General features: G+C 44.7%; 1 protein-coding gene across 1 annotated transcript; it reads right to left on the bottom strand.

Moving 5' to 3' along the window:
• Positions 1-1,622: 1,622 nt before the first annotated feature.
• PROSER2 (proline and serine rich 2) lies at positions 1,623-26,434 on the bottom strand. Its single transcript, XM_063153722.1, has 4 exons — positions 26,319-26,434; positions 16,869-17,083; positions 6,252-6,504; positions 1,623-5,373 (listed from the first exon to the last, which is right to left on the bottom strand). Exons 2-4 carry the CDS (start codon positions 17,001-17,003, stop codon positions 4,388-4,390), a joined length of 1,374 nt encoding a protein of 457 aa, XP_063009792.1. The 5' UTR covers positions 17,004-17,083; positions 26,319-26,434; the 3' UTR covers positions 1,623-4,387.
• Between the last annotated feature and the right edge of the window lie 421 nt (positions 26,435-26,855).

Genomic DNA, 26,855 nt, shown 5'->3' with positions numbered 1-26,855 from the left:
CTCCTGGAAAAGCTGCCAGCCCAGGGCTGGGCACTGGCTCTTGTGGCTGGGTTAATCCTGGCTGGGCAGGGCCCCGGGAGGGTGGGGATGCTGCTGCACCCAGGTGGCATCAGGTCACTGTGCTGTCCCCAGGGCTCAGTGCTGGGGCCAGCCCTGCCTGACATCATCACTGATGGACTGCACAGGGGCAGCAAGGAGTGCTGAGCAGCAGGAGGGCAGGAAGGCTCTGCACAGGGACTGGGACAGGCTGGATCCACAGGGGAATGAGGTTCAACACCACCAAGTGCCAGGCCCTGCCCTTGGCTCACACCAGCCCATGGATCCCTCCAGGCTGAGGGTGCCTGGGATGGCCCTGAGCTGTCCCAGTGCTGCCTCTGCTCCAAGGCCCTTCCTTTGCAGCTGCCTCCAGAGCAATCCCACTGGAGCAGGTGCTGCTGTGCCTCAGCTGTGCTTCCCTGGCTCCCCTGGGCCAGGAAGGACCTGAGCAGCCAGCTGAGGAAGGGCTGTGATTTTTACTGTGGTGGCTTCAGCTACCCAACACTCTGAGCTTGTGCAGCAGAGCTCTAAGTTCAAACAAGCCTGCAAACCTGCCCAAGCTGCTGGGTTAAACCATCACCTCCCCTGAGCCCTCTGGGGATAACACTTTCTGAAGATGTCTGTTCTAAAGGGAGAAGCTAAATTCCATGTGTGTGTGTGTATAAAACAGGAGTCAAAACATCAAAAGCTCCTTCCCCAGGCTGCAGGCACTTGAAAGGCTGCAGGTGCTGGGGCAGCTGTGAGGCCTCACCTCCAGCACGGGTGAGGCACTGGAACCTCCTTCAAGTGTCGTGACAGACCCAGCAGAGTTAAATTCTCTGCCTCTGGCTCCAGGCTGGGGCTGGACACAATTACAGGAGGGCAGCTGCCCTGCCATGGCTGAGCCCTGAGGCAGCCCTGCAGAGCCTGCAGACAAGGCTGCTGCACCTGCTGCTGCTTTCTGGCTGCCACCACAAGCAGCCTCAGGGATGGAAAAGTAGCTCAAGCAAATGGAAGTATTTCTTTTTTCTAGAGTGATTTCTATTCTCTCTTTTATGACACAAAATGTTTGGACAAATGCTCGCAACACCTGAATACTTACACAGAAACCCTCCTTCAAAAGACAAAAAAGCAGCAAACAGATGTGGAAGGGGTGGGTAGGGATGTTCTCTGACAGGGAACTTTGACCTGTGCAACAAGGAAGATTTCCACACTCAGCAGGACCACACTCACTTACAGTAACAGCCTTGGAAACAAAGATGTGATTCTTCTTTCACATATAAAATTTTCCTCTTGGAAAGGTCATTTTAATAATGCAAAACATTGTGAGAGAGAGGCTTTTGTCTAATTCAAACACTGTTCAGGATGAACTTCATTCTGGCAAGGACACTATCACAGCAGTGAGAATACACATCTCCTGGCAGACACAGCCTTTTTTTTGTCCCTCCTGCAGCACCTGCCATGACAGGGCTGGGCTCTGGCTCACACACATCCACAGTTGCAAAATGAAAGGCTATTAAATCAGTATTAGCCATTAAGAAAAAGTCACCTCCCTCCTCCAAGAAAGAGTCATGCTGCTGGGTGGCAAAGAACACAGTGGCACCTCCCATCAGCCATCATTTCATTGGGTTTATTCTAGTTTAACAGATGAGTTATCAGATTTGTGCAAGACAGTTACCTCTAGCACAAAGGGAAAGAAAGTAAAATCACAGCAACATATAGACACAAAACAAGATACACAAAATAGAGCTGAATTTATATACAGGTTATTAGCAGCTAGACTTAACTTCATTTAGTACATGGCTTTACTCACTACAGTTTTAGGCACAGAGAAGAATTTATCTGCTATGATGAAGGGCCACAATGAATACCTCGTTCCAAGTCCTCCCTGGGCACAAACTGCTTTCCCTAATGCAGATCTGACTCTCACTTCCCACCAGTTGAGGACACAGCCCTGCACAAAGGATGAGAGAACATGATCCAGCTAATTCAGCATACAGCAACTTTAGATATTGACTATCTGGGGTATTTTGAAGTAGGGTGACATTACAGAGTTATTGAACTAGACTGAATTTCAATGGAACAGTGTCAGGGTTTTTCCCCCCTCGTTTGCTTAGCAAGGACTCTCAGCTGTAAACAACTCCAGAGGAGCTGGCAGCAATGATTAGATGTGGAGATTGCTTCGTACACACTTCACATTCCGAATGAAGAATTTGCTTCACCAGGATTCAAAAGCACAAAGACCATGAAACATTTAAATTTACTTATCAGGTTATGTTAATAAATGATGATGCATCATCCACATGTCAGCCTGCACTCCAGCCTGCAGTGCAGCACGTGCTTGGGTGCATTTTCTGTGCCCCCAGTGTTTTTGATTTGGGACTGCAGACTCAGGGCCAGGCAGAACAAGCGTGTGCTTTACCTGCAGCACACCAGCAGCCTTTTTTGGCTTCAGCAGCACCTCTCACGTTGGATTATGCATGCCCAAGTGCTCTGCCAGCCCAGGAACGGCCACATATTTTAATTACTGATTGCTTATGTATAGCAAGCCTGTCACAATGAGCAACATGATCACTTACCCAGTGAAAACGCTGAAAAGAGGAACTACATAACAGAACCAGCCAGACACCGTAGCAACACAATTAAAAATTTAAGCAGCAAGCAGATAATTAAAAAAAAAAAAAAAAAAAAAACAAACCAAAAAACCCCCTTAACTTATGAGGCAGGTTGAGAATGACACAAAGGTTTTTCCTTCACGACAGCTTCGTTTACAGGTACAGCTCAGCAAGTTTGAAATACTTTATCACAAGAACTACAAACTTGTTTATCACAGTTATGCTCCTCGCCAAAGGGTGTGTCAGTTTCTGCTGCAGCCACCCCTCCTTCTCCAAGGTTTATTGCTCAGCTGCTCTGGAGAAGGAGTGCCTTGGTCGAGGCTTCAGAAAGTGCAGAGAGTTAAGTCAGTTCTTCCCTTTAGAAAAAAAATCCAAAACACTGAGAGATCAAACGTGAAGGAATAACAACAAAAAAATGGAGAGTTTGGCATTTGATTTTTAAGTGGCTATTCTTGATGTTTTCAGGTAATACAAAAAGGGAAGGAGTTTCAATATGGAAGGGCAGCTTTGCCATATTAAAAAAACCCCAAAAACATAATAACACACAAAATATATTTTGGGACCATCTTTACCAGCTTGTGTATTGAACAAAGGCAAAATACCATCAACTTGGACCATCCAGGAAAGGTGTGCAGCTCTCCTGAAACTCCACATAGCCTGCAAGAATTTTGGCTGTGATTTCTGTTATGCATTGGCAGGGCAAAAATCAAATAAGGCTGTGAGCAGAGGATTACCAGGGCTGGCAAACTACAGGAAGACCAAATGACAGTTTTAGAAGTAACAGAATTTGTGTGGTACAGCTACTGTTCAATAAGTAGCAGCTCCTTCCCAGGAACCCCAACATGAAAGAGAAGACTTTTAACATACAGGTGCTGCTTTTGGTACAGAGTTAAGTTGTTCCTATGGCTTCTCTGCTGTTGGATCCTCCCTGGGACAGAGCAGCTGGGCTCACAGATTGTCAGGAGACTCTTTGGCTGTCAGTGCATGTCCTTGAGGCTCTCCAGGCGCCTTTCCCTGGGCACGAGGGTGACTCAGGTGTGACAGGAGCAGGTGCTGGGAGGGGAGGGCAGCTCCAGGGGCAGCAGCAGCAGCAGAGGGAGGCAGCCACCTCACCCAGCACAGCTTGGGCTGCTCTGCCCTGGAGAGGGCTGAGGCTGAAGCCATCCTGGGCACGGTTCTGAGTCAAGGGGAGAGGGAGGGAGCAGAAGACTCCACTGCTGGCAGGGAAAGAAGCCAAGCCAGATAACACAGACAACAAAAAGTCACAGGAGGGTGTCACACACTGTCAGAAATTTCAGCTGTGACATTGTCTCGAGCTCCCATGGACAGACAGACAGACATGTGGGCAGGACAGACGGAGCTCTTTGTTTTGGCTTCAAGAAGAGCAAAAGCAAGATTTGCTGTTCAGTTTGCTATGTACAACAATACTGCACTGTACACTTCATTAACGAGATGCTGCCTGCTACAGTCCAGCATTAATTAAATAAAATTCCTCTCAGTCACAAAGAGCAACAGATGAGTTTCTCTGTAGGAAGGAGAGCCAAACCCCACTGCTGCTCATGGCCCTGCGTGGTGCCAGTCCTTCTGGGATAAACACAAGTGGCCATTCCACAGTGTCCAATACCTTCCTGGCTTGCCTGAAGCAGAGAACTTTCCCTTTTTTCTTCCAATCCACTTGATCCCAATCCTGCTGGGAGTGTTCCAGCACAAAGCCATGCTATGACTTTCCCCCTGCTGCCACAACATTGCCATCCATGTTAGGCAGTCTCTTTCAGCAGTCCCAGTTTCCTGAGTGCCTCTCTCCTGGCTTCTTCAGTGGAGCCACGGCCGGAAAACTTCACCGTTATCCCTTGGGATCGAAACCCTGGAGGTCTGGGCAGAGAACCCGACCTCCTCCTCATGTCCAGGCTTACACCAGCTTGTTTATAATCACTGCAACTTTTTTCTGTGCTCTGCTGTGGGCTGCTGACTTTGTTAGTGGCAAGAGCCACCTCTGGTCTGATTGTTACAGTTTTGCCCATAGGAAGGAAAGGGCTGGGCTCGCTTTTTAAAATCTCATTGATGTTTTGGTATCCATTGGTAACAGCCTCTGGCTGCTTGGGCTGCACATCAGGCTGCTGAGTGCCGGGGGCATGGTCCACTTGGTCCTGAGCTGGCTTTCCCTTGACTAGGCCGAGCTTTGTCAGGGCTTCGTAGCGAGTTTGCTCAGAGGAGAGATCCCGTAGGGAAGAACTCCTGCTCCGTGACAAGAAATCGTTTTTGTGCAGCCTCTCCTCCAGTTCAGCGGCCAGAAGAGCTCCCCCATTGATGTTGGCCAGCACCTGAGCCCGCCGCTCCTGCACGTTCACGGCCGCTTTGGAAATGGTCTCGCTGAACTCCCTGCCGCTGACATTTGTTATGTTGATGTTGCTCGGGAAGCGGTGCAGCTTGGCGGCGGGGGCAGGAGGGTGCCTGGCTGCAGGCCAGTGCTCACCGTTGGCCACCGGGGCTTTCCTCCTGTCGGGATTCCCTGCGCCGGGGAAGCGCGCCCGGCTCTCGCCCTGCTGCTGCTCCGACATCTGCTGGGCCACGATGAGAGGAGTGGGCACAGAACGGAGCAGCTTTGGGTGCTGCACCGCAGCAGGGGGTGGAGGAGGAAGAGGAAGGCTCTCGGACACCGCTGGGGGTGGTGCAGGGGGGTGTGGAGGAAGGGCAGCAGGTACAGCCGGCTGAGGGCTCTGGGCTCTCCCAGGCGCATCCAACACTAAAAGGCAAAGCAGCAGAGATGTCGTTAACTCTTCACATAGAGCAGAATGCAAGCTAAAATGCTTCTTTCAGCATTTCTCCCCCTCCCTACCTTTCTAACTCAACCTCAGCCCACTGAGCCAGAAGGAACTCTAAGAGAAGTCCCAGCAATGGCATCTCTTAGGCAATGCCATAGCTCAAATCACCCCGTTTACAATGTGTCACTATCCCAGCCCTCCCTCTGCCTTTCACTCACAGTCTGTGTTGCTTCACTGTGCTTCAATGGCTGCTCTTTCTCAAGAGTTCTGCAGTTCTTATTTTTTATTAAAACAGCCAGGAGAGGACAAATTATGTCCCACTGATAGATTCATTGTCCAAACACAGAGAGAACACACACTAGGGGTGACAGAAACAACGTGCCATATGCTACCTTGTCACAAACTCACTGATAGGATCGTGTGCCTTTCAGTGCCACACAGAGTAACACTGAAAACAATCTGCTATCTTAAAACTCCTGGGAAAAATCTTAAAAAGTCTTGGGGAAGAGCAGAGCATGAGCAGGTTGGTGAATACAGTCTGCCTTGTTGCAATGATTGTGCACAACAGTGACAACTCAGTCCCGGGCAGAGGATTGAGACAGCAACCCAACAACTTCACCAGATGCATGACCCCCATCAGGGAAAAGGAAAAATTATAAAAAAAAGTTACAGTAGCAGCAAGAATTTCAAAAACCCCAAGGCAAATTAAAATCACAGTCTTTAGAACTCCTTATGAGTAACAAATTTATTTTGAGGTAGTAAGGAAAGTACAGAATTTTTTAAACACTTTGTACAGAGAACTGGAATAGGTCAGGGCTGGGTCAAAGGGAAAACCCACACTCACAAGAAACCCAATTACCTGGTTCTGTGTCTCTGCTGGAAGGGCCCTCATGGTCACTGCCCTCAGGTGTTGACTGCACCAAGTCAATGATATCTTCAGTCTCTGAATGACTGGACACATTTTCCTCTGTGGACCTTGGGGACTGACAGTGGATGCCACTGTCACGCAGGGCCATCTCCTCCAAGTCATCTTCTAAGGCATCTATGGTTTCCTCAAAGAACATGAGAACATCCTGTTCTTCGTGAGTTAAGTATTTCAAACTTTCATCATCCTATGGGGAACAAAGAAAACAAACAAAGATTGACACCTTCCCAAAGAGACATTTAGACATTGCAATGCTAGAGGAAAAAAAAAAATTAAAAACCAAACCAGCAGCAATTGCCATTACATCCTTTAGTTCAGCAAAGAAATCTTCATTTGAGTTGTACAGAGCAAATTATTAAAAGATTGTAAAAATCATAAGAGCTACTAAAAAAATAAAAAGTCAATATAAAAATCCCTACACACACCTGTGCCTTTGCAGGGGTTAGGATGGCTTCTTCTGATTTCCAAACTGGGGCAAACTGTGTTGTGTGTCACATTCAGGGACTTGGGGAACAGCATGAGAGGGAAAAGTGCACTCAGGACAGCCCCAGAAATGGGAGTTTCTGATTCCCTTTTTGCTCAATCCCAAAGGGTGACTTAACTTCTAGAAGCAATGCTGGAGCTGAGAAATGTCTCTGCCACTACAAACTATAAATTATCCAGAGGCACATGAGAGATTACAAACAGGTAGCAGTAAGGAGGGAGAGGACTTCTAAAGATTTTCCCTTTGAGTTATAGAAAGGAAAACCCAAGAACAAGTATGAAGACCTGTCCCTAGCAGTACTGTGCCTTGGGCTATTTTCTTCAGCAGGAAATAATCCTGTAGACCACAGAAGTGATAAATAATCACATGGATTATCCAGTCTTCATTTTCTCTGAGTCACTGCTATTAATTAACTTGATTACCACATTATCACTCTGTGAAGCTGGGCAGCAATGCTCTCTTTTCCCTCCACCCTGGGAAACACTCACTTTTCCAGAAGCTTGGAGATGACAAAGAATGATTAAGAAAGGCACTGCATTAAGACAATGGATACAGGAAAGACATTTCCCAAGAGCCCTGTGTAAGCTCTGGAATGCAAGTATATATTGTTGAAAATCAAGTGAGGTTTTCCCTTTTCTGGACTGAATTTCTCCCCTGCCAAGCACATACTGGAAACGTTGCTGTCAGTAACTCAGCAAGAAGTGCCAAGGACACCTCACTGCACGTGCAGACAGGGTAGAAAGGCTCCTTCTCAGTGGAGGGCTGGGAGAATTGAGGTAAATACATAAAGGCATGCAGTACAAATATTCAAGAGGTAGCACGTTCTTGCTAGGGCAGCACAACTTGCTTCAAACTCACCGTGCCTGTTCAGATCATCTTACATGAGATTAGACTAAAAAAACCTGTGTGCAGCTCTACCTGTTAACTCCTTGCACAAAGCTTTTATCCCCATTCTCAGCACTAAAAATAAGAATGACATAGCTCTGTACCAAAATAATGCCTATAGATTAAGAAATACAATGTGCTGCATTGTACCCAGTGGCAGTTGATCTCCAAGCACTCAGAATGTTACAGATGAGAAAATAAATGGTTGGAGGCTCTTAGCCTGTGTGGCCAATGGTACATTTGGTGGGAGGGAAAGATGCACAGAGGTGTGGTTATTTCTAATTTAGTCTTAATATCCACAGTGCACTGTCAGAGTAAGTAACTTATTCCATCTTGCAGCAAAACTGCTACAAAAGCTACAATTTGGATGCCATTTGCCAGTGCTGGTTTAAAAGATGAACTTCAAAGGCTGACGTAGTGCTCAGCTCGCACCCACCACATGGCAGGTTTCAAAGGCCAAGCAAAGTTTTACAGCTGCACTTGAAAAGCAAGAGACAGACATGCCTTCCTTTTTTGTTTTTTTTTAGGTTTTTTGTGTGTGTGTGTTTTGTTTTTTTTCCTTAATGGATGTTGCAATCTCCTTCCTTCCCCACCCAAATACTCACAGGGCTGCTATGTCTAGCAAGGAGAGAATGACAGGAAAGGAGCCCTGGCTGGGCAGCCCTGAGCTGGAGCTGAGCAGGACTCCAGGAGCCTTTGTTGAGGGTGAGCTCATTGCAAGAGCCAGACTTACAAGGCAAAGGAAAAGAAGAGGGAGTTATGTTTGAGAAGTTCATAGAGGCAACTAATCCAGAGTGTGGCACAGGAATTAGTGTGTGCACCTAAAAGAACTGCTCCCACATTAGTTTAATTTGTTTCATCGAGAGCTGAGCAAAGAATAAAGCAAGGAAGCAAAGACTTCCCAATGCACTTCCCTGCTGCAAGGCTGAACATTTTTCCATGACAGGTAAGACTTGCAGGAGAGTTTTGCCTGATTTAACCATCTCTCATGGATCCTGCTGTGTCCCTTTAGGTAAAGGATCTAAACTGAGTAACCATCCCTTTGCAAACACATTTGTAATAAATAGCATACCAAGATGTGAAAGGCCAATTTCATCTCTGTTAGCACTTCAATCTGTTTCCCCATGCAGTCTCCCTTCAAGATGATCAATGTCACATTTCATCAGAAAAAACAAAACAAAACAAACAGCAAAACCAAAGCCAACAGCTCTGGAGAACAGGCAGTGTTAGGTGAGGGCACTGCACTGGCATCCAGTCTGGATAGAAACTCCCTCAGGCCAGATATGTTTCAGTTTGCCAGCCAAGGAAACAATCCCATTTTAGACACAAAATCACAGTGGAAAAAACAAACCTACTCAGGCTGGTCAAACCAAAGGAGCTCAGAGATGGAAAGCAAGCAGTGACTTGCTTTATTCCCACCTGTATTACAGGTACTATAGCAAAGCCTCCTGAAAGATGGGAGGAATTTTTGTAACTTAAAGGTGCCAGTTTTAACTAAGGCTACCCAGTCTATTTGCAATTTTCCATATATTCCAAGTACTGGAACAGTTAATATTCTTTCCAGGCTGGTTTTCCAGGCCTCCTTTTTTCTTAATGAAGCTGTGCTTTTTAATAGATGAAAAGTCTTTTCAGCTACTTGAGTTATTCACCTCATAGTTTCCATCTACTCCCTACTCTTGATACACAAACACATCTCCCTAAACTAAATCTCACATACACCTACCACTATAAACTTTAAACCTACTGTCAAAAGACAGCCTGAATTTGAAACTTGAATATTGTGCTTCAGCTTAAAATTACATTAAATTAGGAGGATTAAAAGGACTGCTCAGACAGAAGAAATTTGGGATGAAAACAGCTGAAATAGCTGAGTATGCTCAGCTGGCATTAATATTTTAGATCTCTCTGCAGCCAAACATTTCCTGCTTATGCCAAACAGGAAAGAGTCTGTTAAAACACTGTTTGTTATAAAAGAGGAAAAATAAAGAAATAAGAGAAAGAAAAGAGGAATAGAATCTATTTCATAGAAAAGATTCATTTATTCCTTTCCTACCTGACTTCATATCCAGAGACCCACAATTTTTCATACACATCTGAAGAAATCCTGAACATCACATTCAGATCTAAAATCCTAAGACCAGCACAGCTTTGACAGAAACAGAAAACCACAGGAAATCCCAAGACATTTGCAGTGCTTAAAAAAAAATCTTCTAAAACCTGCTAAGGAACCACACTTCAATTAGCAAAATACCAGGAGAATGGCAGATTGAACTGATTTATCAATCACTTGACAGCACTGAAGAATAAATAGGTACAATTCCATGAGAAGGAAGGGACTGGGTGCTTCTCAAAAGAACCATGAAGGGAGCAAACTATTCTCAGGTGCAGTACAAAGGCCTTGCAGCACCACTTGGGCCACAGTCTGTGAGTAACAAGGCAGTTCTGCTGTCAGAAGGGGTGAAAAGGAAAGCCCTGCGTGCAGGGGCTGGACCAGAACACACAGGAAAGCTTTAGCACAGAAGAAGTCAAGCACCTCTGACTGGATTTACAGGAAAGGGAATTGGAATGGATTGTAGTGCTGTCACTGCAGCTGGAAGCATGTGAGTTACAGCTGAGAACATGAGCTACTACACAGAATCACACCAAAATCCCATTCAGCTCAGCAGCCTCCAGCAGCTATCAACACACAGGAGGTTGTGGGAGGTGTTGCTGTATATTTTATGGGTATATTTTTCCTTCCCCCACATCCTTCCAGTTTCCAGCAACACATGGCTTAAAGATTTCCCAGATGCATTGGCATCTGTGTATTTAATAGCCCTTAATGAGCTTTTCTAGCATGAATTTGTCTTCTTGTTTGAGCCATGGAAATGACTGGCATGCACAGCATTCTGTGGCAGGGAGTTCCAGAGTGTAATTGTGTGCTGTGTCAAAAAGTGCTTCCTCTACAACCCACTATCTGATGGTTTGGATAATACCATTCCATTTGGTGAAGAAGACTATAATATTGAGTGTTGTTTTCTTCAGTTTATGAGGATAATTGTACTGTGTGCTTCATGAGAGGCAGCAAAGCATATAATCAATAGGTCCTAAGTGAGGAAACAAATTATCCACAAGTACTTAAAAGATAAATTAGATGAGCTAAAGTCATAAACTGACTAAATTACTGCTAACCTACTTTTAAAGCAAGCAAGCTGAATATCTACTTAAACTCTGAAGACATCCCTTTGATAAACAAAATTAGCCTGATCAGCCTATAGAAATTAAAGGAGAAAAGAAATTGTTAGAACAACATTGAAAAAAATGGGGAGACACTTCAGGCAAAAGCCACTAAATTTTTATAAAAACATCAATAATATCACACCAAGCTCATTTCTCAAGAGAGCGTTCTTGACCTGACCAATAGGTGCAAGCACAAGATGTCACATCCCTCGATTTGAAACCTTTATGACACAGCCCCCAACAATGAACCCACATGTCGGTTTCTTGGCTGTTTAGGTGGCCTGGAAAGGCCCAGGGTGGCCTTGGACAGCCCGCGCTCCAAAGGACAAGAAGAGACTTCAGATCTTTTCTCGGTCTCGGTGTTTATTAATTGTTTATCTAAAAGATTTTCTCTTGGCTTGACAGAGGTCTGCTTAGCATGTCAGCCATGAGCACACTGAGAGCCCCCAGGGTGGTCACTTATTTTTATACTCGAAATTATGTATACAGTATTTGTCATTTTTCTCTAATACTTTTTACTCTTATTAACTAGTGCACTTTTAGTAATAACTAATCTCAAAGTGCCACCATCACTACAGAAGATGGAGGCTAAGAAGAAGAAGAAGAAGAAGAGGACACGCTCCAATTCTTCCATCTTACTTCTTTAGACCCCCCTGTACAGAAATCCTAAACCCTGTGTCTCACACTCTAATTAACTTATCTCTTCACCATTCACCCCAGTGAAATCCTCCCATCCTCATACAGGTGTCGTCTCCTGTGTAGGATCAAAGTCCAGCCACCAGACACTTCTGGCAACATTCCAGGACTCCCGAGCCCCCCAAGGGTGGTCTCGGTCACTCTGCACATCAGTCCTGAGGTGCTGAGATCCCACACCCACAGATGAACAAAAAATGATGCTGAGATGAAGTTACTGCAAGGTACCTGGGCAATCTGTGAGTTTGTCAGTTTAAGTGCCATAAAGAGGGAAAAAAATCTGCTGTTGAGGGATGCAGATCTCATTCTGGGATATATTAACCAGGGTGATGACATGACAGCACATCCTCATTCGGAACACAGAGTTCAGACTCAGTTGCTGAACTTTGGAAAGGATGCAGCCAAGCTGGACAGAGTCCAGAACAAAGCACAGAGTGCTGTGAGCTTAACTGCACAGGAAGGCTCAAATAATGGAGCATGTTACATGAAAACAGGGGAGAATGAATGGGGGTGGGCAGATGCAGCCCTGTGTCCCTGAGGGTATTTTAAGATATAAAAAGTTGACCGCCCATATAATTGCAACAAATCTTCTCTACATTCACTGAAGGTGAGACAAGTAGAAGTTAACTTTCACATGACAGAAACTTTAATGCAAGTATTCAGTGAAAAGTAGTGGAATATACAAAGAAAACACTCTGGAAGTCTAGGAATGTCTATCAGCAAGGTTTAAAAAGCAGATTTGCCCACCTCCTACAATAATCTCTAGCTACCAGATCCTGCTTTGAAGCACAATGATAAAGTTTGTGTGCAGAGCCCAAACTGCCTTCAGGATCTGCATTCTCACTGGCACATTTTACAGCAAGATCATTCCTTGCTAGGAGTCAGGCTCTTATTTTCCCAAGGCACACTGCTTCCAGCTCACACTAACACCAGCTTTAAGTGGCTGAAACACAGCATAGCTCCCTCCACACCCTGTCAGGAATGGCTTCCACCTGCCCCAAGGCAGCTGTAGCCATACAAAGCAAACAGTCAAAAATTCTTCTCATTTTTTGTGTATTGTTATTTGGCAAAGCCCTTGGACACGGTGAAAGGTCTTGCAGTACAGTAAAGCCTGTGGAGTATCAGTGTCAAGGGGGAAAAAACCAATTATACAACAGGAGTCTTTCTCAGGACATTCCTTTCAATGTACCTGAAGTGCAGCTCAGCATCACAAAACTCACTGAAATTGTGAGGAAAAAAGGTGATAGTGGGCTAACAGATATGATCTGTCCTTTTCCAGAACCCCTAAATCCACACTGGATTCCCAATGGATTCTCTTCAGGGAGGTTGAGGCAAAGAGATACCAACATGGTGCACCAGAATGCCAGGTCTGTTACATCTGAATTATCTGTACTGATCCAAAAAGGATAAAGATCATAACAACAAATTTTTAGGCTACAAGAGACACCATAACTACAAAACAACCAGGTCACCCCTGAGTTAAATGGCTGAGGGTGTGAAACAAAACACTGAGCCAGCTCAGACTACTCACAGCAGAGCTGCTCCTCATGTCTATGTCCAGAATGTCACCTGTACTACACAAGGGATCCAGGGGTGACAAACCATCTCCAGTGACTGGCTATGAAGTCTTGCTAGAGTCAGAGAGGAAGCTTGTTTGAAGAAATAACAATCAGAACAAGCAAAATCTCTTCAGAGTCATGGCCTCTCCCAGTTTAAGCCATTTGATTAGTGATCAAATGAAATAGTCACTTGAACAAATTCTGGAGGTCACCGCTGCCCCAAAAAGAGTGGAGGTGAACTGTGGCATTAACCAAGGATCTGTCTGATCCAAAGCCAAAAAAACAAAATATAAAACACAGTGTGATCCACCAAGAATAACAAGAACTCACTATCCCTCAAAGCCCCCACTCAGTAAAACATGCTCAGATACAGAAGGCAAAGTACTGAAGTTGTAGCCACAGATCTGAGGCACTGACACAGCTTAGTGCACATGATTAGTGCAGTTCCAATTAGCACAGCTCACTTCAGGTACAAGCAGCACCTCTGCCATGGCTCTCACAGGCAGCACAGCTGTCCTAGCACATCATTCACACTTAGAAACCAAAGCAGTTACTCATGGCTGAGAACAGATACCCAGTCCCATTACCAGGGACAAGCACTGCGAGAAGGATTGGCTTTAAGAAGCTGCTCTGTGCCTATCCAGTCAATGCAACAAGGCAAATTGCTTCCAAAAAACCCCAAGACCTAGTTTTAGCTTTGAGTTAAGTGTTCCTAAATTGCTGCAACTCTATTTCATGGCAAGTTAATTCTTATACACGTGTCTGGCAGTGTCATTACAGACTGGGTTTTGGAAGTTGAATTGCCAAGAACAGTGTTTTTGTTTGCCCTCACCCTTGGGTAAGTGCAACTGATTCCATGCATTGGGAGAATACACTTCTCTCAAGCAGATGTGTGGATACCTTTTTTTAACAAAGAAGCCAAAATATGTCTGCAAATGAGACCTCATATATAACAGCTTTTATGGCTACTGACGTTCATGTGAGATGAAGATATCAAGGCATACATTTCTCCCATCTCAACTCAACCTGCTGTGACAGATTTGGCAGAGTAAGTCCAGACCCAAACATCTGTAATTTCTATGGAAATACTCATGAAATCAAGGCAGCATTTTGCTTTCCATTTAAAAAAATTAATTTGGCTTAGAGGCCTGCAGTTGTCAAAGATTACTGGAAGCATCAGTATGTAGGTAAGAGAAGCTGAGAAACCTGGCAAAATTAAACTGAAGAGACAACAGCTGACTGGGAGGGATCCCACATACAGAATTTTAAGACCTTTTCAGCACATGACAATTGATGTCCATCATGGTCATGCCTAAACTGACAACCAGTTCCCAGCAAGCAGTGCCAGCACAGACACACAGGATGCAGGACCAGCCAGGAGTCAGCCAAACCAGCTGTGAGCAGTCAGCAAAGGCTAAAGCCAGTCCAAGTGTTTGTCCCCATTATCACATCCCTGGGCTTGTTTGAATTCCACAGATGCAAGACAAAGGTTATATTTAGTAACTATTGCAGTCTGACACTGAGAAGCTTAAGAGCCTGGTTTTTCACAACCAAGTAGGAAGAAACCTGCAGCACTATGGGCCTGTCATAAGAAGCACTGTCACACTTCTTTCCTTTGCAATGCCATTACAAAAACCCAAAATATCAAAGCCAACCCTGACCTTTCTTGCCATGTCTCTAGGAGAACAGGCCCAGGAAAGTGATAAATGAAGAGGCAGTTAGGTCTTTAGTTGCTCGTGTTTCAGGGTTTAGTGAAGGTCCAGTGTGCCTGAAAATACTTCCCCACTTTTCTCAGAACTGGCATAATAGAAATTCTTTGTCTACACAAAGTTGTCTACCCCTTTCTTCTCATTAGGCCATCAAAGCTGCTGCATCATCTAAACTTTTATAACAAAACTACTGAAGCAAGAGGATAATTTCTCCAGGAGCATGTTCCAGCAATTAGGCAGAATTTCCTTCATGTTCAGTTTAACACAGATCAATTCTCAAATTCAGAAACTGAAATGATGCCTGCATTGAAGAGGTCATATTGTCCAGCCTGTTACTCCACACATGCCAGCTGCCAGCCTTATTGGACATGCCACCTGCTACACTGCTGGAAGAAAAATCATAAAGGGCATCTGTGGCATCCCAATCAAATTTGTGGGTGCACGATTCACTGTCTTCATGCACAAACTGAAGACAAATGAAAGGCTCTGTGAACTGCTGATTCCCAGGTCTGATGGGAATTGCCTAAGCCTACAGCTAACTTTTACTCCATCTATAAATTGCTGCATTACAGAGTAGGAAGGGATTCCAAATCTTGCTGATGCATCATCACACGGGTTATCACATGGCAGGATCTAGGATCTTGGACTAAGGGAATTGATGTCATTTTCTGACACTGCAGACCTGGAATGAGACTGTACAGACTGATTTATACATGGCTTTCTTATTCAATACTGATTTTTTCAAATGTCTAGTTTCATGCCTGCTAAGAATAAAACCCTAGGAAATATGATTGACTATTCCCTGTTAAGCTGGAAACTAGTGGTAGAGCAATAAGCAAAATTAACTTGCAATTCTGTGTAAAATTAAGTTGTAATTCTCTAGAAAAGTATTACTTCCACTGTAATTCTCTAAAATTCAACCAGCTTTTATAAAACAAACAACATACACTAACTTTGAGGCCAAATTGTGTACTTCTCCTATCCTGACCCTTCACAACTTTTTTCTAGAACAGATCAGAAACAGTTAAGGAACTAAATTTCATCACACTTGTTTTGTGTTTTAGCTAGCAACACAAGCTGAAGGATACAGTGTCATACTAACAGTAAGTATGTTCAGTGGAAACAACAAGAAAAGGACCTGCATTTGAATTGCCTCCAGGTGCCAGAAAGCTCACAAAGTAGCACAAAACCATGAGTGTGTCTGAGGTATACAGATAAATACAGGTTTTGCCACTTTTTCACAGAAAACTACCATGTTAAAAGAAAATTATCTGGTAGGGCAAAGGGAAGGAGACAAAAAGCCTAATTCAGGCAAGACAGATATTCAAATTTCCAAGCAAGTGTGTTTACCAGTGTGCTCTTCCCTCAATTAAAAATGGATTTTTTTCAAATGGTTGGGATGATAAAAAAATATGGAAGGAACCATACCTGCACTTTCTAGGCTTAGCCTGTCAGTACACAGTGTACTGCTGAGTTCCCTCCTGATTCACCCTGCTAATTGGGAAGAATGCAGAAGTGCATCCTACTCCCTCAGTTACTCACTCACGATTGAAATGGCCACACACTCATACTCACTAAGCTTTGTTTATGGTGACATATTTGTTACTCATCTAATTAAGGTGGAATAAGCTGAGACCTTTATTCAGGAGTGTCAACAAAGAGATTAAGCAAAGGCAGTGTGTAGAACCACCACTATCCTGAAGTTTCTTTATGAGCTGTTTAAGAAAGCAAGGGCAGAGCAGCCCTTACTGCCATTCCTGGTTCTCTGGGAGGAAGGGCTGGAGAGAGGCACTCAGAGACAATCAGACCAGAATAACCAGCTGTTGTACCAAAGCTGAGGAGTTATTTCTGGCCTTTGAGTTTAACAACCGAGACAACACCAGCAACCCCTCAGGATTAGAAATGGCAGAAATCAATCTTAATAACACAAAAATGGTGTGATGTGGGACAGAGCTATTAATGCAATCTGTATCACTAAGAACAAGGCTCATTAAACACTTACCAAGGCAAGATTCCTGCACCTAGCTTGGCTGCCATGGTTCTCCACAGTGCCAGCCCTTTCCATGCTCCCATGAGTGTGCTCTGGAGAGGTTTCAGATGCCATTTCAGGAGGATCCACCAGGAGATTCCTAGGCATCACACCTTCTTGACCTATGGATCCCGACACAGCACAGATGCCATGGGTGGGTTACGTGGGGCTGCTCGCTTTATTCATGTCTGGAAACAGAGAACAATGTGGCATGGGGTTAAATCTGCTGCTTTAAACATCTGAAAAGGAATGGAAAATAAATGGTAAAAAAAATCCCACACAAGTTAATGAAGGGCTTATCTTTATGTCCTGAAACACGTCTACTGCTTTATGGGTTAAACACTGGTTTTGATCAAAAAGATGACTTTTAAAACACTGGTTTTGATCAAAAAGATGACTAAAATTCAACATAGAGAGGTTCTGTACCCCATCTCTTGTGCTTCCAAACCAGATGTCTATGGACAGTTGGAAGCAAGGATCCTGCATATATCCTTGTCCTACAAATTCAGTTTGTGTTTTCCATCATGGCACATCATTAACAGTAATAAAATCCCACTGACTGAGATACCAACTGGCACAGCTCAAGTACTTTTATCTTTATTTGGTTTTAAACAAGAATTCTATTTATGGGATCACATGAGGACAACAGAACCCCATTCATTTCCCAACAGTGCTGCAGTGAACTCGTGCTACTGAAGCAGCTCTATGCCACCTGCTTCTGGTGAAAGATCCACGAGCAGAACTTGGTGCCATTTTTGCATCAACGCATTACAAATTGTGTTTTAAAGCTTCAAGAGCTTTTATTTCACTCAGCCATGAAGAAACAGTACTTGTACATTTGGGAGACACTTACTGAAACAGACATATGCACCAGCACTCACTAGAGGAAAACTCCCCAGTTTTTTAAGCTTTCCCAATGCCCAGTTCTGCAAAACCTCTGAATTGTCATCATCTCCCAAAACACTCTGGCAGAAGTTTTTCTTTGATTCTCAAGGACACAAACACAAAAGTCATCTTAGTGCACTAACAGCATGAGCAGGGGTAGGCAAAACACAGAACCTAACTCATTTCTTGCTGCAATACATTAAAGCACCCTTTGCAATGAGAAATTGCCTTGCTTGCTAACAGTCCATCCTTGCACCCAGCCTGTCTGTGACCCACGGCCAGCAGGGACACATCCCTCAAAACAGCTGGCTCTGAGGTGCCAAATGCAGCCAGCTGGGAAATGGACACCACTCCCCTGACACGGCACAAATTAAATGAGATGCTCCTGCTTCCCAAGTGCTTCTCCCTTTATTACGGCACAGGAGGTGACACGAGAAGCAAAGTCAAGCCTGCATTTCCAATTCAATCGGATTACTTCTCCTTGCTCCCCACAGCTGTGGGCTGAGGGCTGAGAAACCAGAGCCTTCTGGTAAGCTGATTAGTGTTTCATAGCAGCGAGATAACATCTGCCAATAGCGAGCAACAATTCCATCCCGCTGGTCCCTCCCCCCAGGAGAGGCGATGACATTACCGGAGGTGCCTCCCCTGCGCCGCAGCACCAGCGGGTCCTGCGGGAGAGCTCCCACACAACGCAGCCAGGCTTGGAAGCACAGCCACAACCCACAGCACTGGGCTGCCACAACAAAAAAAACAACACCTCATAGCCCTTCTTATGAGCATCAGTTCTAATGATCAAATTTAGCATTACTTCTACACAAAAAGAACGTTCTTCCTTTTTTTTCTATTAAGAACTTTAGCTATCAATGATACAATGCATCCTCAGGATAATGGGCTTTAAGTGGTGCCCAGAGATGCTCGTGGTCCTGGTTCTCAAACCCTCAGGACTGGCAGGCACAGGAGCACTGAGGCAGCTGCTGCACAAAGCTAAACAGGAAAACAGCAGCAGCCCAAGCATGGAACAGCAGCAGCTCCATCTACCACAAACCCCGTGGTGCTGAAAAGCCACACACAAACACATCCACACACAAGCACATCCACACAAGAAAATATATGGAATTTTTGGAAGCCAACACTGTCAGTGAAAATCTTGACTCCTCTGAAATCCTACACTTCAACAAATATATACTTAATATTTAGAAGGCAGGTCTATCAGAGGATCTTGACACCGCTGAAATTCACAGAAAATTCCCACTGACTTCAGATTCCATCCTATGACTGTCAAGGTGATGTTTATTTCAGATGGATAAGAGAGACCAGCAAGAGGTGAGTACTTCTACTGGCATCCAACATATGGCAAATGTTATTCCTTTTCAGCAATTTTAAGTTGCAGCATCAAGTTTTTTATCCAGGTGTCCCCAAAATAAACTGAACATGCCATGTTTGATCAGTCCCTCAACTGTGAGACTTCTAGAACTATACACAAAACTATGAACATTTTATAGACTGTATTATGGGAGGTCACTGCAGATTACAATAGCTATCAAATTATAATTACAGATTACAATAGATATCACAAATAAAACCCACATTTAAAGACTAACCAGGAGAAGACATTAATTGATGTTACCATGAAACAAATCAAGAGGCCCAGATTTTGAGGGAGAAGTATTTAAGAATATTTTTCTGCTTTCTTCAACAGGAATACCTCAGTTTAACCAGGACTAAGTTCATGGTAGGCTATCTGCATTCAGGACAGCAGGAACACCCAGATTCAGCAGCAACAAACATTCAAGCCACGAATTATAAATAACAACAAATACTTCTGCTCCCAGCAAGCTCCCATTACTCATTCTGGAGCTGCGGTTCAGAGGTTTCACAAAGCTCCTGAACAATGACTAAAGGCACTGAGTGCAACTGGTTCAGAGAGCCACCCACACAAGAGCCAGCATCAAACACTACAGCACTGGCCCTGCTTTTGTGTTAGAAGCTGTGGCTTCTTTGGGACTTTTACTCATTTCAGAAAAGCCTGAGAGCTGTGCAATGCTCTGTGAGCCTGCAGAAAAGGTGTGGGGGAAGATTTTTTCCCCTTCTACCTTTTACATCACCTTTACCACATCAAAGGTGCATGTCAATAAAATCATAATCCACTCATATACATTATTTCTTCTCCCCTTTGCTGTGTTCTTTATGCTTTGAGAAACTCCTACACCTCTGTAGAGTGTCTAGAGCAGCCAGAGCTGATGTGAGGCTGCCCAGCACTGCTGCAATACACACAGCATGTTTTACAGACAAATTACAAATTCCTCTCCTAACCATGCTTAACACTAAAGTCCCTTCACCCTCTGTATGTCATCTCTATTAAGGGAAAGACTTTATAAGTTTAAGATAGAAATAGTCAAGGTTCTAGTGAATTTCCAGACCCCCGTGTTTCAGCAGGATTGCCAAGGGAACAAGCAGGGTTCAAAATTAAGGTAAGCTTGCTCTTCAGAGAGAAGGAACAGCAGGACAACAGGCAGCTGTTCCTCCTGACCTTCAGAGATGCATTAAATATGAAAGTTGCTCACAATGGGATTTGTAGTCCAGTCACTGTAGCTGGGTATTTTTTAGCTTGGCTTAAGAGATGTGTGCCTGTACCATTAGGGATTAATAATAAAAAAATATCAGATCTTGACACAGGAGCACAGAAGTGTGACAGGAACTGTACTATTTGGAGAGAGGATCCCAGATATTAAACCAGAAATGCATCTTAGGGCAGATGTGATGCTATCATCTGAAGTGATCACTTCTTGGTTACACTAGAGATAGCTTTCATGAGATATTTAAAACAATACAAGTCACACACCATACGTGTTTTTCAGAGAGTAGAAGGAGGAAATTGAAAGAGTCTGAAGTTAGCACAGAATTTCGCCTCCAAAGATTTAATTTTGCTTTGACAGAGGTAAATAATTCAGAGAGAATGTATTAAGTTCCCATCAAAGATAAGGTGTGGTCTGTCCTTTCAAACAGGATATTTTTACAGTTTTGCTGACTAAGGTTACTTCTTCACTGAAGCTCAATGTTAGCATTTACAAGGGACTGTTTCTATAGTAGCAGGAGATTGAAAGAATTTTTTATTAACAATCCTGTTTGAAGACTAGCTTAATAGGCAAAAAGATCAATCCCACAAAAGTGCAAGACATTTAAATGCTAAAAATCAACTGCTACATAAGCCAGGAGCCAAGAGTCAGCAGACAGCACCAGGCCATTAACTGCACAATATACTTAAGGTGAGTTGACAATTTTTAGAAAATTATCATGCATTTTTAAAAGGGCACAAGATCAGCCTGTCCCTTTCACCATACATACAGTTTCTAGAACACTCTCTGCATGAAACATTTCTGAAGATGGATTTCTAAGCCTCGTTGCACTCTGAGCATCACACAGACTTTTGCTTTGTTCTTAACCAACTCTTTGTCAGTGACTCAAGTGAAACAGAAGTGGCCAGTGAACTTCGAGGCTGGTTTAATCTGTCAGCTGTGCACAGACACAGCAATGCACACACTGTCAGTCACCTTGCACTCCATGGTGCTGGTTGAGTTGGGAGAGTTAGGCATCTGGAAAACAATATCTGGAAACACTCTGTGGTCATTAGAAGTGTTACCATGGGATGGGTTTTATAGAAATGATGGTACACGAGCAAACTGGAGACTTTTATCAGCCTCAGTTGGCAGCAGAGCAGTAAAACAAGGCAAAGGAGAGCAGGGATTCATTCAGATTCCTGCATGCTGTGCTCAGGAGACCACAGGGCTGCCCAAAACAGGTCAGGTATTTGTGTCTAATACCCTCCTGGATTCTGCCTTGTGTTAAGTGCTCCTGCAACATACCTGTGAACCAGCTGTACAAGACCAGAGCTGAACAAAAGCAGCTGGCACATGACATGTCTTCACTGAGCCACTGTTCCAAACTCCTCAAAACTGATGGTTAGTGCTGGTGCACACATTTCCTCTTTCTGAACAGGGCTACCAGCAAGTGAATTCTCCTTACCTCCTACAGGATGTGAAATACTGAGTAAATCCTTGAGCTTTAGGGGTAACCCCACTCTTGTGGTATACAGTAAGAGTGAAGCTTTCTGGTAAAAGAATAGATAAGAATAGACCAAGTAACAGCACAGCCTACAGAGGCCAAACCTCACAGGCAAGGTGACTGATTCCAGGAGCACACAGGATAAACTGATGAGGTTTTGCTGAACACGTAAAAATCCCACAGAATCAGACAGTAAATTTATAAGCTGTTCTTACAGAAAGAAACAAAACAAAACAGAAGTAAACCAAAACTGGCCAACATGGGTAAAATCTGAGTTTTCTTCTCCATTTCATAAGTGTAGAAGCTTGTGATAACAATGAGTATGATTCACAGTCTTGATCTGCTCATGAAAAATCCCATGTGTTGGAAACAGTCATGGCTATTTAACATCCAGTAACCCAGAAACATTCCTGCCCTTGTTTAGAGGGGGACTGTCACTACAGTATGCCCAAATAGAAATGCTGACCATTAATGGAAAAAGAACAAAAAAAAAAATAATACACACATGAAGAATCCATGACAGTAAGGTCTACTAAATGAGAGCCAGGCCAACAGCATTTTTATAGACACTTCCTTGGACATCAATATTGATTTGCAGAACAGGTGACAAGTGGGACTGAACAATATTTAGCCAAGTGTGAACTCAGGGGGCTCTCATGGCAGCCCATGACAGATGTGCAACTACATCAAAGTAATTAGAGTGACAAAAACCATGCAGGTCTCCCAGAATTCAATGTTTGTAACCCCAATATTTTGTTTTAAACTTCCTGGTTTCTGTGGCACACTGGTGACAGTTCAAACTTTCCTTTACAGGCTGGGGAGCTACAGAATCCGTTAGTTTTGGAGCTAAGAACAAAGATTCTCTCAGTCCTCTAAATCTGGAAGTTGGAGCCTCAAGAAACACACTGAATGTCATTCATACAACTCGCAGCAGAATTTGTGAGAGCTGCCAACAGTGAAATAACTAATCCTGTGTACATACATTTTTGAAAGAACTAGATGGGCAAGGCATCAATTCAGTAAAACTGAAATCTGTCTGACTTCACTAGGACATTCCATCACACACTTAAATGGTTCCGTGAATTGGATCTCAAATTAAATGTAGCAACCACTTAAAAAGAAAGAAAACAATCACAAACCAACATCTTCATCACCCAAGTAATAATTCATTTACTACACTGAATTCTCCAAATCATGCTTTGCTCAGAAACAATGCCTAAGGTCACACCTTTGACCACGTTAATCCAAGCCTGATGATACCAGAAAATGAGGAATCCATACTGTGCTTCATTCTTAACTGGTCTTTCTAGGGTTCTTCTCACTCTTTTGAGACCCTGTGGCTCAGGGACTTTGTTACATCCAACCAAGGCAGCACAAGAGCACAGCTCAGCACTACCTCATACTGCTCCCTGCAGTGTTTGGGAAATGCTCCTCCTTCCAAGGCAGTGGGATACCAGAGCAGGATTTGATGGTGCACATTGGTCCACCCTCAAGATGGGAAAAGAAGTGCCCGCACATCTTTGCCTTTTCTCTTGCAAATAAACTCTGTTCCCACTTCACTACATCAGCAACAGCATCAGCTGAACCTTTTTGCCCAAAATGAAGGCCAGTAGCAAAGGCTCCTACACAACATTGTGGATTAAACCAGCAAAGATCCCTGAAGTGCTGCCATTTCCCACTCATTTTCAGTGACAGCATCGCTTCCTGCCCCAACTCAAAACAAAACTCCAGCCAGTGACAAGCAGTCACCTTTCTGTAGATTAGGGTCTTACCCAAGGGCAGTGCTGAGGCTCTCACTGGGACTCTCCAGGTGAGATTTGATGAGCAGCAGCTGCTCAGTGGGAGGACTTGATGTGATACCAGAGCTGCCTCTCCAGTCCTGCGTGGGGCTTTAAACACATCCAGGGGATGGCTGAGCTCTGCTCTGACTTCAATTTGCCTCATGCAAATTTCAACAAGGAAAGAGTCCCATTCTTTTCAAGTTACTCTTTTTAAATCTCCCCTGTTAACATCAGGGTGGTGCTATCTGTGACAGCCAACACTTTGGGACCATGAAGTGTACATAAACAATTTCAGGCACAGACGCCTCTGTAATTAGTCGACTTCTGTCTTGTTACAGGTGCAGCATTGCTGGGGGTTAGGGTTTCATTATGTAACTGCTGCTACACTCATGGCAATGCTGAGCCAAATCCTGTTTTACACAGCATTTAAGGATAGCAAGACAATTTTCAGCCCCAGTTCAGCTGTGTCACAGTCTCACAAGTAGATTTTATGCTGCTCTCCTATGTTTCTTTTTGTGACTGCTGTGCTGGTGTGGGGAAGAAAGCAGAGGACGTCTGAAGCACAAAGCATGGGTGTTTACTTTAAAAATTAACTCATTTTGGACATTTCATTCCTATGTAAGTACATAAAGGTCTGCCTGCCCAAGGTAAACAAAGCTGAAAACAGCACTGGTAATGAAGAACAGTATAGTCTTGGCCCTGGACTTTACTTGGTACAGGGATCACCCATACACACCCAATTGAAAAGAATATATTTAAGCAGTTAGTTATACTGGAAATTAAAATCACTTGCTTTTATTTTTTAATTAAAAAAAAAAAAAAGGAGGAGGGAGGATTTGGTAACAGTAACAGCCTGTCTGGCTGGCTTTGAAAGCCACATTCATATGCTCATTTATTTTCATGCTCCAGTATTTCAGAAGGTCAGTCAGCCTGTGACTTGTCAACTGCTCAGGAGTAGAGTTGTTCCAGTTACTATATCCAACCAGCAATCTGTCTGCCAGCATTCTTGGTTAATATTTCTCTCAGAGGCATGCAGTGAAAAAGCAGCTAAAACTAACAGGAGGAGAGGAGTTTTACTACCGACAAAACAGAGATGCAATATAGAAATCTCCCTGCTCCTTCCTAATGCCAGGCATTACTTGCACTTCTCGTCATAAAACTTCATTCTACTCATTCACTCTCTATAGTAAAACCCGCAAATAAATCCTTGATAAGAAAGGCACTGCTGGGAAAATCTATTCCATTTCTGAGAAATAAGTAATATCTTCATTTCTTAGAGACTCAAGCAAGCAACAATTTTTTCACCCTTTTATTGTTTAAACATCAGCTCCCCCCCCTTATACAACAGTAACTCCTGTAAAGGAAGGAGAAAAGCCAAATCATAATGTGTTAAAGTAGTGCCTGTACAAGGAAGGCTATCTACAATGCTGCATTAGTCAAGGATCTGTATCAAAGTCTTAAAATAATACCTTTTTATTAGCATAAGCCAGAAATTGCAAAAGCTTTTAAAGCTAAGACTTATGCTTTAGGGTTTAGAAAGAAGTCTTTCATAAAAAGGGAGGGGAAAGGAAGTAGCTGTTACATTTCTGGTACTTGCTACAGCTTAAAATCCTTGGAAGATGTTTGGAAAATTGCGGAAGAGGCTGTCTTATTTCTTTCCTATTTCATCTGCATGCTTGTTACCACAGGAATCATCTCTTGCTACACCCATGCACAGGACCAAGCACAAGAGAGCTCCACTTCCAGCAACCTCCTCTCGCTGCCACACTAAAAACAAAAACTATTCAGGAAACATGCCCTTGAGATCCTGGATTACTGAAAATCCCAGGAGTGTTTTTAAGGCTGTGCTTTCTTTTTCCACGCACTAAACCTCACCCGAACCACCTCAGATTAAGATCTTAAGAAGCACCAGCCTTCTCATGCTTACCAGCTCCTGATGGAAAAGGCACCTGACAGGAGGAAGGGGAAAAAGTATCCTGAACTGGAATCTGCCACTGTTTGCACAAACAGCTTTTCCAGTGGAAACCCTAAATTGCAGACACTCGGAAAGCAAACAGGAGGCACAAGGCAGCTGTTCCTCATCACTCTCAGTCAGGCAGGAACAGCACACGTCAAAGTTTTACAGGTATGAAACCTTTACTTAAACATATTTCCTTAAAGTTGCCGATAAGCAGAAGCAAATTTGACGTCATGCTAGGGAAGAACAAGAAATCCACAGAGGTAAAAAAATTTTAAGAGCTCGGTAGTGGGAAGCCAAGCCTCGCACACGGCAGGGCAGCAGTTCGCTGATAGTTTTCCTCTTCCCCACCTGTCTACCAAAACCAACCCAAGCCCAAAGCTCTCTGCGGGGCTGTGCCGGTCCCTGTACCCGGTCCCGCCCGCCGCCCAGAGCCCGCGCAGCGCACGGAGCACCGGCCGCCGCTGCTCTTGGAACAGGAGGGAAGAATAATTAAAAATCCATTAGTGAGTAATAAGAGCAACGCCGAACCCTTGCCGTGGCGGGCTGGCAGGGACGGGCAGCTCCGCGGCCTCTCCCCGCAGCGAGACCGAGCGGGGGACAGGCGGAGCGGGGCGAGCTCGCCCCCTCACGCCAGCGACCCGAGAGCCGGCGGGGACGAGAGCGGGGGAGCGAAGACCCCTCAGCCGGGGGCCCGCGCAGGGCCAGGGGAGACCCCCGAGAAAGGGCGGCACTCACCGGCTTTGGGTCCGCGCCTCTCCCTGCCGAGCGCGGAACGAGCCCCGGTGGAGGACAGGCAGGTGGTCGGAGCAGCGCCGCGGGCTCCGCCGAGCTGCCGCCCCGAACTCATGCGCACTGCGCCGGCCGCCACCCACGGCGGGCGGATAAAGCGGCCGGGCGGTGGCTCAGCCCGGCCCAGCTCCGCCTCGCCCGGGCGGGACCGCCGCCTTTGTCCCGGCGCTCGGGGCAGGGCATGAGGGAGGGAAGGGAGCGGAGCCTGCCCTGCCGAAAGGCGGCTGCGGTGTGACCGGGGCTGAGGGGCTGCGCTGAACCTGGAGCGGAGCCCAGTGTGTTGGAGCTACGAAGTTTGTCAAGGGTCTGGAGAATCTCACTTGTGAGGAAAGAGAGAGATGGGCCTGATCAGCCTCGGGAAGAGGTGACTGAGATGGGACCTCATCAATGTCTATCAGTATCTAAAGGGAGGGTGTCAGAGGATGGATCGGGCTCTGCTCGGTAGTGCCACCCAGTAGGACAAGTGGGCAAAGGGCACAAACT

Source organism: Melospiza melodia, chromosome 4 (assembly GCF_035770615.1).
Source record: "Melospiza melodia melodia isolate bMelMel2 chromosome 4, bMelMel2.pri, whole genome shotgun sequence".
NCBI lineage: Eukaryota > Metazoa > Chordata > Aves > Passeriformes > Passerellidae > Melospiza > Melospiza melodia.
The sequence above is the reverse complement of the archived record's forward strand: the minus strand, read 5'-3'. Positions and strand labels throughout refer to the sequence as shown.

Bases quoted from the DNA above. Each gene is read 5' to 3' on its own strand.
- PROSER2 (XM_063153722.1), bottom strand. From the start codon at position 17,003: ATGCCTAGGAATCTCCTGGTGGATCCTCCTGAAATGGCATCTGAAACC. The intron at 6,505-16,868 runs GTAAGTGTTTAA...TGTTCCCCATAG, and splicing joins GGTGCAGGAATCTTGCCTTG to GATGATGAAAGTTTGAAATA. The intron at 5,374-6,251 runs GTAATTGGGTTT...TTTGCCTTTTAG, and splicing joins CAGCAGAGACACAGAACCAG to TGTTGGATGCGCCTGGGAGA.